The 17,382-nt window shown below is 44.3% G+C and overlaps 1 protein-coding gene across 2 annotated transcripts; it reads left to right on the top strand.

Annotated features, from left to right (window-relative positions):
- The first annotated feature begins 269 nt into the window (after positions 1-269).
- LOC120679813 (DNA polymerase delta subunit 3-like) lies at positions 270-14,189 on the top strand. 2 transcript variants are annotated; one of them, XM_039961476.1, is made up of 3 exons: positions 270-484; positions 13,376-14,082; positions 14,117-14,189. In XM_039961476.1, exon 2 carries the CDS (start codon positions 13,428-13,430, stop codon positions 13,848-13,850), a length of 423 nt encoding a protein of 140 aa, XP_039817410.1. In that variant the 5' UTR covers positions 270-484; positions 13,376-13,427; the 3' UTR covers positions 13,851-14,082; positions 14,117-14,189. The 2 variants fall into 2 exon arrangements, with proteins under 2 accessions (XP_039817410.1, XP_039817409.1); XM_039961475.1 differs by lacking the exons at positions 270-484; positions 14,117-14,189 and adding an exon at positions 12,540-12,834 and having other exon boundaries at positions 13,376-14,002.
- Positions 14,190-17,382: the final 3,193 nt, after the last annotated feature.

Here is a 17,382-nt window from a genome sequence, read left to right as displayed (position 1 = left end):
GCAGGCCCGGCTCACCCCTTCCCCCTTCCGGACCGCCACCACGTGAGAAGAGGCCCCACCGCTGCCATCTCGGTGAGCCGCGCGGCTTTGCCGGCGTTCTGCTCCGGTGGCGGCACGGCGGGAGAGGGGGAAGGAATGACTAGGCGGCCGCTAGGTTCGGGGCCTTCCGTCGCCCACACGGGGGGCTACGTGAGGGCAAGGGGCTTCTCCATTTGTGGTCCCACACGTTGTCCCAGTCATTATCCTCCCCAGCCTTACCTTCTCCTCTCCGCTCGGCCTCACGCTCTCCCTCCGCCACCTCCCTCCCCAGAGATGGTGGCCAGTCCTCCCTCCCGTTCCTGTTCTATACTCCCTTCTCTTCCTCCCCGACCTCCCCTCTCCTTCCCCCTCTGTTCGGCCCACACCTCGTGCCCGCTGTGAGGAGCGGCGGCAGGGCAAGGCGCGGTGGCTGCATCCATCGGGGGGCCGGTGCGAGGAGTTCCGGGTACGCCTCCCTCCCCCTCCCCTCCGACCGTTCCCTCCCTCCCCTGTCAGCCCCTCCCTCTTCTGCGCCCGTGCCTGACACCCCTGTCCTCCCGCCGGTTGTTCCCGCACCTACAGCGTAATGGGGCCCACACTTGGCAAGCCAGTTTGGGTAGTGTCACTGACTCGTCAAGTTTGACTAGCCGTAGGCCTAATTTGGAGAGCTGGATGGGCTGGCGAGAGGATAAACAGGCTGTTGGAGGCCGATTTTGCTACTGAGTAGCTAAAAATTTGGGTAGGCGTGCCAGAGTGCATTTTTGTATGTTAAAAATTGTCATCTAGACAAGTCATGGGGCATGATTTCCATATCTGCAGTAATCTGGACTGTTGTTTTCTCTTCACGTCTGTTAAAACCCACGTGAATCACCTGAAATTGTTTTTTTCTTTTTCAGATAACGACCTGAGGTTCTTTTTTTTAGATAACGTTTCTATGAAGCTACTCCTCTTAAAGGAAACAAAAGAAATCTATGAAGCTACTTTGTCGAGATAGGATTTGACTTTCAAGCTCAGGCTTCAGCTCCGATGCTCACATTCAGGCCCTGTTTAGTTTTCACCCAGTAAACGCAAAAAAGCCGTAAACGCAAAAAAGTGAAAAGGAATCTTACTAATTTGAAGTATTAAATGAAGTATATTTACAAAACTTTTTGTATGGTTGGGCTGTAAATCGCGAGACGAATCTAATGAGCCTACTTAATCCATGATTTGCAACAGTGATGCTACAGTATCATCTGTTGATTATTGATTAATCATGGATTAATTAGCATCATTAGATTCGTCTCGCGATTTACAACTCATCTGTGCAAAAGGTTTTGTAAATAGACTTCATTTAGTACTTCAAATTGGCAAAATTCCTACGCAAAAAAAAATTATGTTTACATGTAAAACGAACTAAACAGGCCTCACCAACCTGCGGTGTGAGACTGTTGTCTGTGTGGACGTCGAGCGGCGGATCCAACCGGCGATGATAAATCAATTAATGCAGCAGGTTAGCCATGCTCGTGGCAGTAGGTAGTAGCATTGTAGCAAGCATGTGGTGCCTCTGAAGTCTCTACATTCAGAGCAGGTGTGTGTAAATTAGTCCAACAACTTATAAAATGCTCAATTTAGTGCAATAACTAGGTTTTAATTTCCGACCGGTCTCTGGTAACCGCCAGCCTCCGGTACCGGTATACCGGTCCGGTTTGGCCGGTTACCGGTCGGAACCGGTGGAATTCAAATTTGAATTCAAATGGCGCAGTTCAACCGGTTCGTACCGGTATACCGGCCGGTTAGACCGGTATACCGGCCGGTTAGACCGGTATACCGGCCGGTTTAATCGGTAACCGGTCGGTTTGACTGGTAACCGGTCAAATTCAATTTTTTTTCTTTTTTGGTTTAAATTCAAATGCCCGCAAAGTATACTAAATAAATGTTTGTATAACATATTTTAGTCTAAATGAACCCTCCAACCCTCTTTTGTACTATTTTTACATTGTATTTGTATACTTTTGTATGCACGTTTTTTTATTTAACTTCAAATCTCCGCAAACTATACTAAATGAACCAATTTTTGAGAAAATTTGACACCATTAGATTCGTCGCACCTTGAAGTATTTTTAGGATTTTTTTGAGAATTTTTCATTCTTTTTGAATTTAAATTTAAATTTTGAATTTGTGCCGGTTTGGTACCGGCCCAAACCGGACCAGTTCCCACCGGTTAGGTGAACCCTGGCAATAACTTGACAGATGGGTGCATATTGGTCTAATAACTTGTAAAATGTCCAACTTAAGACAATAACTTGGCAAATAGGTGTATTCACAGTCCAAACATTATACGGCAATGTAACTAACGCAAAGTCTCAAAAAAGAGTGTATTCATGTTAGGACAAATTATTAAGTATTATTTGACCATTGATTTTTATGTTGCGCCTACGTGGCAATGTATTTGGCCAGGATAAAAACCCTCATTGTTTAGAAATTAATGTTATGTCTTTGCATTAATTATTTTTGTATAGTGATTTAATTTTAATTAAAATTATTTGATTTGATATTCAGTATTGAAAAATTCACCCTCACTGTTTTTATTATGTTTGATTATATGCACTACTAGACTAAAAAAGCCAATACGATGATACAAACTTTTGATACCATTTAGGAGCTTGGTACATATATTAAGTCTCGTATATTCGTTAGAAAGAAAAAACAAACATGAGCATTGTTGAATACATAAGCAGAAGTGCAGAAAAAACCTAAGATTTCATGGTCTCTCTTATCGACTTCAGTGTTTGAGTGATGCTAATGGTGTAATTCTAAAATTTATTTGCATTTGAACTAATACAAAAATATGCATAGTTAAAAAGCAATAACCGGATCACCATCAATAATTTTCATTTATAAATTTAAAAATTATTGACGTTCATCTACTTTGCTTAATATGTTGTTGTTGTAATGGTGGTTAAATAATATATTATTTTTAATAAAACCATAATTAAGTTATTTCAAAAATAAAATTATTGGTGTCCATTGCGACACAAAAATCTACGGTCAAATAACACGTTCCGACCTGAATATACTCTTTATTGTGACTTGATGTTGCAAATATATTGTCGTGTAATGTTTGAACCTACCAATTTACCAAGTTATTACACTAAATTAAGTATTTTCTAAGTTGTTGGATCAATCTGCACCCAGTTATCAAGTTATTATACAAAATTGAGCACTTTACAAGTTGTTGGACAAATTTATACCCACCTGCCAAGTTGTTGTATGATGGGTGCAATTTACTCAATGTTTCATCCGGTCTCCATACCTCTGAATTCAACTAAGGATGGATTCACATCGGATAAGGTTGAAATCGGATTCGGATGTCACCTTTTACCACATTTTAATCTGGATACGAATGCGAATACGGATCTTCGCATATACAAATACAAAACGGATTGTTCGAATCCGGATACCTTGTCAATTTGAAACATAGCGCCAATGTGAGTATCAATTTGCTTTATCAACAATTTTTAGTATATCAGAATTATTATACAAATAGAGAGTAAGAGATTAGAAGATAGCTAACAAAAAAAACATACTTATCTATGATATCTTTCATATTAAATATATAAAAAATATTTTAGACGCAAAGCAAATAAATATTCAAAAAATATTTATATACTTAATAATTAAGATATATAAAAAATATTTTACCATTAAATAGATAAGTAAATTAACTCATATAAAATAATTTTATCATTAAATAAATATATCAAATTAGTTAAACTTAATTTTTATATCATTAATAGTATTGAAATTAATATTATTAGTCATCTAGCTTTTTAAAATTTAAATGGTATACATCAACGAGTAATTAGGTATAGAGATAAATCTAAGATGATTTTACTTGTTATTTTTTCTTTACGGATACGGATATGGTCAGATATTCCATATTTATTTTGAATACGAATATTGAATCGGATAGAGAAAAATTTCGAAAATTGGATTCGAATGCATCCATATAACATAAATAAATCGGATATGAATACGAATATTCATATTAACGTTTTAAGTGAATACGAATCCAGATAATTCGAATATTCAACCATTCATATCTATCCTCAGATTCACCATGCACAACCGGTTCATTCGTCCGAGCCAAGCTCGTGCTAGCTGTCGGTCCACAGGTGGAATCATAGACCAACCCCTATGACTATGAGCAGTCCAATCGGATCCCTCCCCCCACTTTCATGAATCATGAGCACCGATGCCCTGAAAGTCTGAATCTTAACCGCCTTTCCCTGTGCCGAAGCTACCACGAACAAGCAAAGTGGCGAGCTCGGAATCACCGCGGCAGCAGCAGCAGCATGAGGAGCAGCACAGTGCGTGCGACCTCCTCCCGCTGCTGCCGCCCTGCCGCGAGCCCAGCAGAGTCCAGCCAGCGGCACGGCAGCATCAACGAGCCTTGACCGCACCGCATCAGGTTTGAACGCGGCCGGGAGCTAGCGTACCGGCCACTACTAGTGCCACTGCCCACTGCTACGGCTCCGGAAAGTCTGGCAGTTGCGTGCATGTGTGCGAGAGCGGCGTCCTGTCGTCGGTCTGAACATTGCACTGGGTTCAAACAGGGAGAGTCTTTGAAGGAACAGGGAAAGGCGCCGAGGCGGGAGGCAGCGGCAAGGTCACGATAGCCCCGGCCGGCCAGGTGTCCTCCTGTAACAAACATGGCATTATTTATGTCATTTCGAGACATTTTAGTGATCGAATGACAACATAATCAATGAGACTAATGGTTTTATTAAGTGAACATTTCTAGATCTCAGGGATGAAGTAAAAAAGACATGCAAAACAAAACACGAAAAAAAGAACTCAAAGAAACACTGAACTGGACGAGTTCTACTGAAACCAGTAGCACCGGAAGAACCGATGCCTACAGCATCGGTGCATCCGATGGTTGCCGGAAGATCTGACGGTCTGGCTTTGGTGTAAGACTGAGCGCCTCTGGAAATCAAGTGAAGAAAAAATGAAGCACCGGTTGAACCGACGGTGTCAAGAGAACTGTCGGTGCAATCAATGTACTATGTTCCAGAGACGATGTCAAGCGCGAGAGAGCCACGCCTTCAGTACCGGTTGAATCGGTGGAGTGTCGAAGTAAGGCGTCGGTACACTGACGTCAGCAAGGGCAACGGATACATGGAGATCAAGAGGCACCGGTTGAACCGACACTAAGTCATCGGGTAAACCGGTGGTTGCCAACTCAGTTGCAGAAGCGTCAGAGAAGCCAACGGCTAGTTTCAGCTTGTGAGTGACCGGAAGAACCGATGCTGAAGCACCGGAAGTTCCGATGCCCACACAGAAATGCTGCTAACGGCTACAAACGCCTAGTTCGACTTGGATGCCTATATATATGAGCTCTCCGGGTCATTTGAAGTTTGCTGGAGTTGCTGGACATCCCACACACACCCAAGAACACCTCCAAGCCATCCAAGAGCATAAAAGATCAAATCGTTAGTCCTTAGCACAAGCTTTGTGAGTGTTAGTGTAAGGTTAGCTCTTCAGAGAGTGATCAAGCAAGATTTAGATACTTGTGTTGTGGTTCTAGAGTGAACCATCCTTGTATCTTGGTGCGCCGGCCATCCTTGGAGCTTTGGTGGCTCGCCGGCAAGTCAACGACTCTCCGACTTGGTGTGGAGCGGCATCGACGACATTGTGCGGGGGACGGAGACCCCTCCTTCGTGAGCAATCTCCCTTAGTGAAGATCGGGATCCAGGTGACCGTGATTGTGTTCACGGAAGAGACTTTATTGCTGGAAGCGATACTCTTCGTGAGTGCTTCAACAACGTGGACGTAGGGGCGCCTTTGTGGCAATTCGAACCACGGGATAAATCCTCGTGTCGAGAGTTCGCTTCCTCTCATCCCTCTCTTTAAGCTTCCGTATTTCATATTGCAATTTATGTGTCTTTACTTTTATAGAGTAGTTTCTTGATAGGATTGGCTATATGTTGCTAAACTCTTTTGGGATGAGGGTTTCAGACTAAGGTGGACCGTAGTTGCACATCTAGATAGTTTGATTTAGTTTAAGTTTTGTGCAAACTAGTTGGAGCCACAGGTTAAGGTTTTTAAATTGTCTAATTCATCCCCTCCCCCTCTTAGCCTAGAGCACCCGATAACTTTCAATTAGTATCAGAGCCAGGTTCTCACTTCTCTCACAAAGAAAGCCAATTCCATTGGCAAATTTGTGTTTACCGGCTCATTAGATCGGTAGGCTTCACCGCCTAGTGAGTTAACTCTTAGGGGGAAAGGATGGATCCTTTTAGACCCGCTCCACGGTTCGACGGCACGGGCTTCCAACGATGGAAGATGCTAATGCAAGCCCATCTCCAAACGATGGGACTAAACGTTTGGAGAGTTGTGAGTGAGGGCATAAAAAATAATGGTCAACAAGAGAAGCAATATGATGTCACCGCAAAATGTATAATTTTGTCTTCTCTTAGTGATAATGTGTTCAATCGTGTTTATTCTTGTGAAAATGCTAAAAAGCTATGGCAAACTATCATCGAGAACCATGAGGGCACGGAGGATGTTGCCAACGAAAGATATCATATTCTCATTTATAAGCTTAATAGTTTTAAACAACTTGATGAGAATGCCGAATCTATGTACTCACGATTGAATACTCTTTTGAATGAGATTAATTCCTTAGGTGTGAACCAAATTGAAGATTTGGAACTCATTCGCAAGATCCTTCACTCACTCCGAAGGCCGGACTATGATTTGGTGACAACAATTCTATATGAAAAAGATCTCACCACAATGACACCAAATCAAGTCCTCAACAAGGTGATTGCCCATGAGCTATGCAATGACATCAAGGCAAAAGCGTCTTCTTCTTCACCAACGCATAGTGCTCTTGCATGCAAACAACTCAAGAAGTTGAAGAAGATGGCCATCAAAGATAGCTCAAGTGATGAGAAAGAAGAGGATGCAAGAAACTCCTCAAGTGATGATAAAGAGCCAATGCACCTCAACCTCTACAAGCAAGTAAATAAGATGAACAAATGCTTGAAGAAAATCAACTCAATGGGGTATATGGTCTTCCTCAAAGATGGGCCTCACCATCAACTTATGAAGGTTGAGAAGAAGTTCAAGAAGAACAAGCAAAAGAAGGAGAAGAAGCCCAAGCATGAATCATTTGCCATATTTGGTGAATGGGTTAGCGGTGGTGAAGAATCAAGTGCAAGTTCAAGTGATGAATCAAACAAGAAATTCACCACTCGCATGGGATCATCATCCAACACTTGCTTTATGGCTAAATGTATGGATAGCGATGTGAGTGATGATGACTCCGACTCTCCTTCAATTGATGAAATTCTTGACCTTGTTCATGAGCACCAAAAAGTCATTAAGAAGCAATCAAAAGAAATTAAAAACATTAATACTCTCAAAGATCTAAATGCTTCTCTTGCTACAAATTTTGAAGATTTGATGTGCAAATTCAAATTGCTTAGCAAGGAACATGAAGAGCTCAAATTAAAATTAGAGAGCATTAATGATACTAATGACTCTTCGGAAATAAAGCAAACTATTCCTTGTGCAATTTCTATCTCTAGGGTAGATGCTTCAACTTCTTGCATTGATTTAATTGATGATTCTTGCTCTAACCCTTGCAATGAGAAATGTTATGAGAATATTGTTTGTAGAATCATGTGATGATCTCATTGCCAAGGAAAATGATGAGCTCAAGCAAGAAGTGGAAAGGCTCATGAAGGACTTGTATAGATTGAAGGGCAAAGGCATAGAGAGCAATGTCCAATCTTCTCAAAATAACCATGAAGACATGATGAAGAAACTTGAGAAGGGGTCCACCGTGACTTGCTCAAAGTGCCACAAAGAAGGCCATAAGTCGAACAAGTGTCCTCAACCAAATAAGAAGCTTTCGGATGAGAAGAACAAAAAGAAGCTCACAATCAAGAATTCTCTCATCTACACCAAGCCCAACCAGAGAAACAAAAACAATAGCATCTCCTATGTAATCAAAAAGAAGACAAATGACAAGGTGGTTGCTCACAAGGTTGGGAAGAAGTAAAGGAGTTGGAACCACTCCATTTGGGTGCCCAAGGATATCATCACCAATATGAAGGGGCCTCAAACGGTGAGGGTTCCAAAGGAGACTTAAAACCAAGAACGGCTTCGGGAGATTTAGAGTCTTAGCTTACAAGTTGAAGTGAAGGTTCAAGCCAAAACAAGCTAAGCTCACAACTTGGACATTCGTTGCCCAAATCCCCTATTAGGTCATGGTTGATAGATTTAAATTCAAGCATCATGTAGCTCCATTGCTCTTGCTAGGATGTTTGCATGCTTTGCATCTCGTAGTGTTATATATGGTAGGTTGTTTGTGTCATGATTCTAACCCATGAGCAATCTACATGGTTTGATAAGTGTGTAGAAAGCTACACAAGGTTACCCTTCATGGTACATGGACTTCATGAGGTATGTGTTTCATATGTGTACCATGAACACAAGCTATAGAATAAACTTCTCAATTGTGTCAAAATCAATGTGCATACATTTGCTTGGTAATTCAAACAATAAATGCACATATTTAGGGTGAGTTCATCCTATAGGTTGTGATTTTGAGACTAACATGTTTGCAAGTTTATCTTTTGTAGTCTCACGATGGAGTTAACACTGTAAGAGAATGTTATTCACGCTCAATGTGAACAAACAACTCTATAAGAGTGATTAGATAAATTGTGCTTCATGCATATTGAGCCATGCTCCTTAGAACTTAAATGCTCATATCTAAGTTCTTAGCCTATGTGCTCATCTAACACGGCACTATTTATGTCATTTCGAGTGATTTTGGTGATCGTATGACAACGCAATCAATTGGACTAATGGTTTTGTTAAGTGAATATTTCTAGATCCCAGAGATGAAGTAAAAATGGCATACAAAGCAATACACGAAGAAAGAACTCAAAGAAACGCTGAATTGGATGAGTTCTGCAGAAAACAGGAGCACCGAAAGAACCGATGCATGTAGCATCGGTGCATCCGATGGTTGTCGGAAGTTCCGACGCCCTGGCATCAGTGCAAATCTGAGCACCAAATGGAGATCAAGCAAAGACCAAGTCAAGATAGACAAGTCACCGATTGAACCAACGGCGTCAAGCTAGGCATCGGTGCATTGGATGTACTATGTTCCAGAGACGATGTCAAGCACGCAGGAGTCAAGTCTTCAGCACCGGTTGAACCGGTGGTCCATCGGAGCATAGCACCGGTGTAATGACGTCAGCAGGAGAGAAAGAGGCCAACGGCTAGTTGAGTGTTGTGAGTGACCGGTTTAACCGACACACAGTCATCAGTTAAACCGGTGGTGTCGCAGACAGTGCGTCAAAAACTCAACGGCTACTTTAGGTCTGAGAGTGACCGGATGAACCGACGCCGCCCCATACAGAGGCATCGGTTCATCCGATGGTATGTTGTTTTCTGTTGACCGTTGGAGCAACGGCAACAAGACTTGGTGGCCTATAAATACGTCTCACCCCGGCCATTTGAAGTTTGCTGGAGTCCCAAGACATCTCATACACACCCAAGAACACGTCCAAGCCATACAAGAGCCCATTGATCATATCTTTAGGTTTTAGCACTAGCTTTGTAAAGTGTGAGTGCTAGATTAGCTCTTGAGTGAGTGAACAAGCAAGGTTGAGATCCTTGTGGCTGGTTCTAGAGTGAACCACACTTGTATTACGGTGCGCCGGCCCCTTGGAGCAATTGGTGGCTCGCCGGCAAGTCAACGACCCTCCGGCTTGGTGTGGAGCGGCGTCGACGACATTGTGCGGGGACGGAGACCCCTCCTTCGTGGGCAATCTCTCTTAGTGAAGATCGGGATCAAGGTGACCGTGATTGTGTTCACGGAAGAGACTTGATTGCCGGGAAGCGATACTCTTCGTGAGTGCTTCAACAACGTGGACGTAGGGGCGTCTTTGTGGCAATCCGAACCACGGGAAAAATCCTCGTGTCGAGAGTTCGCTTCCTCTCATTCCTCTCTTTAAGCTTCCGCATTTCATATTGCAACTTGTGTGTCTTTACCTTCTTGGTGTAGTATCTTGCTAGGATTGGCTATAGGTTGCAAAACTCTTTTGGGATGAGGGTTACACACTAAGGTGAACCGTAGTTGCACATCTAGTTAGCTTGTTTTAGTTTAAACTTTGTGCAAACTAGTTGGAGCCATAGATTAAGGTTTTAATAGTGCCTAATTCACCCCCTCCCCCTCTTAGGCTAGAGCATCCGATCACTTTCACTGGAGTTGCTGGACATCCCACACACACACCCAAGAACACCTCCAAGCCATCCAAGAGTATAAAAAATCAAATCCTTAGTCCTTAGCACAAGCTTTGTGAGTGTTAGTGCAAGGTTAGCTCTTCAGAGAGTGATCAAGCAAGGTTTAGATCCTTGTGCTGTGGTTCTAGAGTGAACCATCCTTGTATCTTGGTACGCCGGCCATCCTTGGAGCTTTGGTGGCTCGCCGGCAAGTAAACGACCCTCCGGCTTGGTGTGGAGCGGCGTCGACGACATTGTGCGGGGGACGGAGATCCCTCCTTCGTGAGCAATCTCTCTTAGTGAAGATCGGGATCAAGGTGACCGTGATTGTGTTCACGGAAGAGACTTGATTGCCAGAAGCGATACTCTTCGTGAGTGATTCAATAATGTGGACGTAGGAGCGCCTTTGTGGCAATCCGAACCACGGGATAAATCCTCGTGTCGAGAGTTCGCTTTCTGTCATCCCTCTCTTTAAACTTCCGCATTTCATATTGCAACTTATGTGCCTTTACTTTTATAGAGTAGTTTCTTGATAGGATTGGCTATAGGCTACTAAATTCTTTTGGGATAAGGGTTTCACACTAAGGTGAACCGTAGTTGCACATCTAAATAGCTTGATTTAGTTGAAGTTTTGTGTAAACTAGTTAAAACCGTATGTTAAGATTTTTAGAGTGCCTAATTTGCCCCTTCCTCCTCTTAAGCCAGATCACTCGATCTTTTTCACCTCCTCGACCTGCAGGCGCCCGCCCGCACGCCGATGTCGGCGACAGCGGCAGACAGCAGCTGCCCGCGACTCCTTGTCCCCTCCTTCCCCAGTCCCCTCTCTCTGTCTCTCCCTCCCTTCTTCCACAGTGCTCACCCTAGCCGTCGCCGCTCCTTTCTCCTGCCCACTCATCTCGCCCCGTGTGGTTGCGCGTTGTAAAATTTTTGAAAAGGCATCTTTCTACATTTGAAGTACTAAATATAGACTAATCACAAAAATAATTACAGAACTCGTCTGTAAATCGCGAAATGAATCTAATGAGACTAATTAATCCGTCATAAGAGGTTGTTTACTGTAGCATTACTGTAGCAATTTAGCGCCTGATTACAGCCTAATTAGGTTCATTAGATTCGTCTCGCCATTTACAGACAGCAGTCACAATGCATTTTTTATTTCGTCTAGATTTAAGTCTCCATGCAGGTGCTGGAAAAAAAAATTGGAATTTGGTATTTTGCAACGGCTCGGTGTGCCTGACGACGACGCTGACAGCGCGGTGGCCGGCCAAAGTTTACGCTAGCTGACTGCGTCTCTGCATGCACAGCACAGGCACGGGCATGGGTGGAGTGATGGCGATTGGCGAAGGCACGGGTCACCCACGGCCGGCCGGCCTCGTCGTCTGATCCGCCACCACCACCGAGGCAACGAGGTCTCCTTTTCGTGCGGTGGAAGCGAACGCCGCTTCGCGCGGCGGGGGATCGGAGGTCAATTTTTTATTTTGACTCGCCGGAGAGAGGGGCATGGAGGGGGCGCATCAAGTGTGGTTACACCCGTCGAGATTTGTAGCGAGATCATCGCCGCGCCGGGAAGAAAGCTTCTTCATCTTTGCAGTGACACTGTGACAGGGACGTCGTGTGCCGATGGGTCTTCAGCCTCACGCTGCAAGCTTTTTGTACGTGCGGCACGGGGTACGGTGCACCGTGTTTATTTACTACGAACGCAAAGCTCGTTTAGTAATTTCTCCCGTTGAAGAAATTAAAAGAAAAACTCTTTTTTTGGACTGACTGCATGGTATACGTAGACTAGGTGAAGCTTAACGCAACACACCACGAGAAGTGATTGAGAATTAGCACGTGTGGCCGTGAAAATGCCATTGATCTATCGACCAGAGGATAAAAATGCTATTGGGTTCTGAGCTTCTGATCCGATGTTTCATGTTTTTTTTTCCAGATTTTAGTGTATAAATCACGTGACAAATGGCAAGAGAGAACCCCCTTTTTTATGCGTCTCTGTCAGGCAACAGGATCACGTGCCATTTTTATATATTATGAGACGATGATGATTAGCAGCTGATGAAGTTAGTACGACCTACACGAAATAAACAAGAGGACCTCATGTAATTTCCAACCGGATCCGACCTGTGCTATCTGCTAATGAGCACGTGCCTGTGCCTCCATGGTGCCGCTTGTTTGCTGTGTGCACACTCCAGACCCCGCTCTCATCAGCATCGCCACCTGCTGAGCCTGCTGACAACATCTGGAGCAAATGTCCACCGGCCTATAGAAAACAAACACGCATCGCCACACCACGGACACGGAGTCCCCCACACTGCTGCTTCCTCGAGCTGCCTTCCTCCCTGGGGCCTCTGCTGGTCGATCTCTGCATTCACCCTATCCCTCCTGATCGTTTCCAAGAACCACACAAACCTCTCGCCAGCCGGTGCGTAGAACCCGTCAGTCCAGAGGGATCGGATGGGTTGCTCTTGATCTTGAGCGACGAGTAGGGCAGGGCGCAAGCAGATACAGGCACGAGGGAGGCGGGAAGAGGTCAGCGTCTGCCGTTCCATTTCCTGTTCCTGTGTCCTGTTTCTGTTCGATCTGTGTTCGTGCTCTTTGTTTGGTTCGGATTCAGATTTCAGAATCCTTCTGGTAAGAGTTAGCCGTCGTTGTGGTGATAGAGTGTATGTCTCTGAACTCTGAATGATGCTTCGGCGGAGTCCCTTTTCTGTAACCGCTGAGAGTACTCGGTAATAGATGGCTGCTTTCTCCTCGAGCCTCTCCATGTTGCTGCTCATCATCCTGGTCCTTGCTCGATCCATTGGTTCTTCAGATTTTTAGCCTAGCTCAAGGCTCCACGCCCTTGCAAACCTTTTGGGCAGTAGCGCAAGTTCGGCTCAGTTCTGCCTCTGTGCTCGTCACACAGCAAGCACCTGATTTCTCAAGTTTTTTTCACTCCATGTCAATCAACTGTAGCCTGTAGCTTTGTTTCATCTCGAACATCTGTGGCATGTCCATTTTTCCGAGTGCATGCTACCTTTATCCTCTTCAGTCTCAGATAAGTAAAACTGTTTCTTGTGCCATTTTGCAGCTCTGGCCAAGTAGGGAGGCCCCCTTGTTTGGTTGGAAGAACCATTGGATACATGGGCAGGCCTCGAGGAAAGAGCAAGAAAGCGATCGAAGCCGCGAGCAACGACGACGAAGACGGCAGCGGCGGCGAGGAGGAGGTGCCGCCCACCCCCAAGAGGAGGGGGAGAAGGCCTCAGAAGCCTCTCAACGACGACGCCGACGACAAGGACGGCGCCGAGGCCGAGGAGGAGGAGGATGCAGGAGACGGCGCAAAACCCGTGGTGCGGCCAAGCATCAAGGACTCGAAGAGCTCGTCCGAGGGCGGAGGCAAGAAGCGGCGGCGGCGGCGGCTGCTGAAGCGCGGCCCCGACGAGCTGGTGCAAGAAGAGGACGAGGAGGGCCGTGTGAAGTCCAAGTCCAATGGGTTCCGGTCAAACGGAAGCCGGCGGAAGAGCACTCCCCGGCGAGCCGCCGAGGCCGGGGTGGAGTGCATGTGAAGTGAGCATCTGCCGGATAAGCTAGAGCGAGCTACTTGCGTTTTTACCTTTTTTTTTTTGCATTTTCACTGAAGCTTTTATCCATTTCTGTTACATAGATCAAACATGCATCTTTGAAGCGTGTGGTAGTTCCATTTCATTTCTTAGGAGCACGATCATGTTCGTGCCATTATGTGCTGGTCGGTGGATGACAAGCTACTAAGCTAGCTAGTTATACGCTTATAGCATCAAGGTAGTAGTGGTGACTGCCCTCAAAAAAAAAAAAGGTAGTAGTAGTGACTGCTGGTGGTTTGCGTTAAAAGGTTAAGAAATCATTCCCGGTGAACAATTTAATATTTACCCTCTGTTTTGCGAATTCCTGTTTAGTTACCGCAATATATACCTGTGATAGCTCACAAGTCACAACTGTCTGCAAAGGCAAGAAAAAATTGCTATTTTTTCTTCTCAGGATAAGGAGCGAGTGTACTAGCTAGTAGTACACATCCAATTGAGTTGTCTTTGACGAGATGATGTTTCTCCTTTAGGAACACAAGATGCACGGTGTTCCTTTTCCTGCCGTCACTTTTCTCTGTCGAACAATGGAGGTTTCGATCTCGACAACCATGTTGTTCTACTCGATCAAATTCTTCCGGGCAAAAAATTGCACACTACCACCGATCTTTTCTTGTCCGGTTATTTATGCTAGTTTTTTTAGACGTCTCAAATTTTATAAAACTAGTACTCTGCTTCATTTCCGTTAGTCTCATCTCAAAAAAAAAAATCCTGACCTACTATAACCTCATCGGAGATTTTTTTTAAAAAAACGAAACTGGGCTCGAACCAACCAACATAGAAAGAGGCCTGGCGAGACACGGTGCAGTGGGCCGTGTTGACCCAGCAGCCTGGCTGATTTCCCGGCGTTTTTTTTATTTTTATATTTTATATTTTCGTTTTTTTACAAAAATATATCTTCGATTTAGAAATTTACAAGAATATACCCCGGCCGCCCCGCTGTCAGGCGGCCGGGACATGGCTGCCCGGCAGCGGAGCGGCAGGAGCATTTCTGGAAAAAAATTTGCGGAGAAAATTGCGCCCAGGTCCCTGAGGGCCGGTCGCTCGGCAGCCAGTCGGCCGGCCCCCCAGGCCGCCCGGCAGCAGGGCGGCCGGCCCTGGCCGCCCGGCTGCAGAGCGGCCGGCTCTCCCACCCTTATATAAGGGATGGCTGGTCCCCCACCCCTCATTTGCATCACTAAAATTCCAGAAACCAAGAAAAAAGAGGGAGGGAGGGAGAGAGGCGAAGCCCTGCCGGATTTTCGAGCCGGCGACTGCAGGTAACCAAAATTCTTCTACGCTTTACAAATAGATTATGTTGTAATTATTTTTATTGAAACAGTACATTAGCAATCAATTTAATTATTGTTAGGAGTGATTAGTGGTACATTTAGGTGCAGTTACTTGTAATGATTAGCATTGATACAGTACATTTAATGTTAGATTAAGTATTAGAAAGTACTAGAAAATTGTTAGAGAAGTATTAGAAAGTCTTAAAAATTGGAAGATAATATTAAATTTTTTTAGAAAATGTTAGAAAATTGTAGAAAGTATTTTGTTGAAACAGTATTTTAGCAATCAGTTTAATTATTATTAGGAGTGATTAGTGGTACATTTAGGTGTAGTTACTAATAATGATTAGCGTTGATATAGTATATTAGCAATCTGATTGCTCACTTGTGATTGCCAGGGCTCAACACCATGGCATTCTCAGGATCCACCTACATTCCATGGAGTAAGGTGACGGAAACAGTCCCCCAAGTAGTCCAGGTGCCTATGTGTTTTTTTGCGGATCCTTGTGCAAACTAATGAAATCAAGGGTTTTGGGGGACGATTTTGGCAAGAGGTTCTTCATGTGCGAGAATTACGAGTACGACCCGCCCAAGCATTACGGCAAGGACCGAGCAAAGGTACTACAAAACACTATCAGAGTTTGTCACTTTCAGATCTTGTAATGACTTCTAACATGATTTGGGGAAAGACTCCACCGCCTCTATGTGATTTCGTGCAGTGGTTAGACACCGAGCAATCTCTGCAGGATAAGGACCACATGGAGCGTCAAGCAAGTTGGGCTGCACAAAGGTGGCAACGAATGCTGCATGAAGAACAGATGGAGGAGAAGCGCAAGAAAAACCAGGAAGAGATTCAGAAGAGGATTGCAGAAGTGGAACGTCAGAAGGCAGAGGAACGTGAAGCTGATAAGTAGAGGAAGCGAGAGAGGGCCCGCCGTGCTAAGGAAGCAGGGTCTGAAGCTATTAGGAAGGGAAAATATCCCCGGTGCACTCAGTAAAGCATCACCATGTAATCCCGGCATTTTACATTTACTAAAGCATGTTAGGTTTACTCACAACACGAGGTTATCGTGTTGCACATGCCATGCTTTTCATTGTTCAAGTACCTAGTAGTACGAACGACTTAAGCCTCTGCTTTGTAATCGTAGCATTGTTTATAAAACTGTATTGCAAACCGAAAATTTATGATTCGAAACTACACTTCTATTTTCAGTACACTACATTCAGTGAGCAATCTAATTGAACCAACCTACACATTTAGAACTGCAACCAAGAAATTTTACTACACAAATACCTTCATAATATTACATGCTATAATCTGATGCAAATACATATCCATACATAACGAAATATAATTATCACATACAGGTCGGAATACATATACATACATCTGGTTCAAATACATATGCACACATAACGAAATCTAGACGCGACGGGCTCCAAAATCCGGAGGCAATCCATCGGTGGGATTGCCAGAAGGTCTAACCTCCGCACCAGCATTATCTTCTTGTATTTTAGGGCACTTCTTGTAAGTGTGACCATCTGCTCCACACAGGTTGCATCGTTTTTTCTTCTTTCCTGCCTCAAACTCATCCATTCCGTTACGGATACGAAGTGTGTGCCGTCGACCTACCCCTCTCCTAGCATCTGGATTGGGAATGTACATTGGAGAGATATTTGGTGTAGTGAATGATCCAAGACTGTCTATGCCATATATCTCATGGCCCCAAGTGTGCACAGCGGTTTCTTTTCTGTAATATTGTGAAACAAAAACCCCAGGATCCAACCCAGATTCTGAACATGCCGCAATAACATGGGAGCATGGTAACTAAAGAAATTGTGGCTTCTTGCATCTGCAAAAAACCTTGCCTTCCGGCGTTATCAAGCAATCCTGAACGACCCTTTATCTGCGGACACCCTGTTCTGTCCTGTCCTTGCATTAAACCTCAAACCTTTGATCCGTTTTACCCATGGAAACCACTCTGTGATATTGAGCCTTTTTAATCTTTTCTTTCATGTAGTTAGTGACCCTATTACAAAAAATCACTACTGGATCATTAAGTAAGACAGCAGCTGCCTGGTACCGCTCTTTGAAGTACCTTGTGCATCCATACATGATGAACTCAACTATGCCAACAAGAGAAAATCCACGAATATGACGCATTACCATATTGTAACACTCTGCGTGGTTGGTTGTCTCGATCCCATAT

Source organism: Panicum virgatum, chromosome 6N (genome assembly GCF_016808335.1).
Source record: "Panicum virgatum strain AP13 chromosome 6N, P.virgatum_v5, whole genome shotgun sequence".
In the NCBI taxonomy this organism is placed as follows: domain Eukaryota; kingdom Viridiplantae; phylum Streptophyta; class Magnoliopsida; order Poales; family Poaceae; genus Panicum; species Panicum virgatum.
The sequence above is the reverse complement of the archived record's forward strand: the minus strand, read 5'-3'. Positions and strand labels throughout refer to the sequence as shown.

What these genes read in the sequence shown, in the direction of transcription:
- LOC120679813 (XM_039961476.1), top strand. Translation starts at nt 13,428, where the DNA reads ATGGGCAGGCCTCGAGGAAAGAGCAAGAAAGCGATCGAAGCCGCGAGC.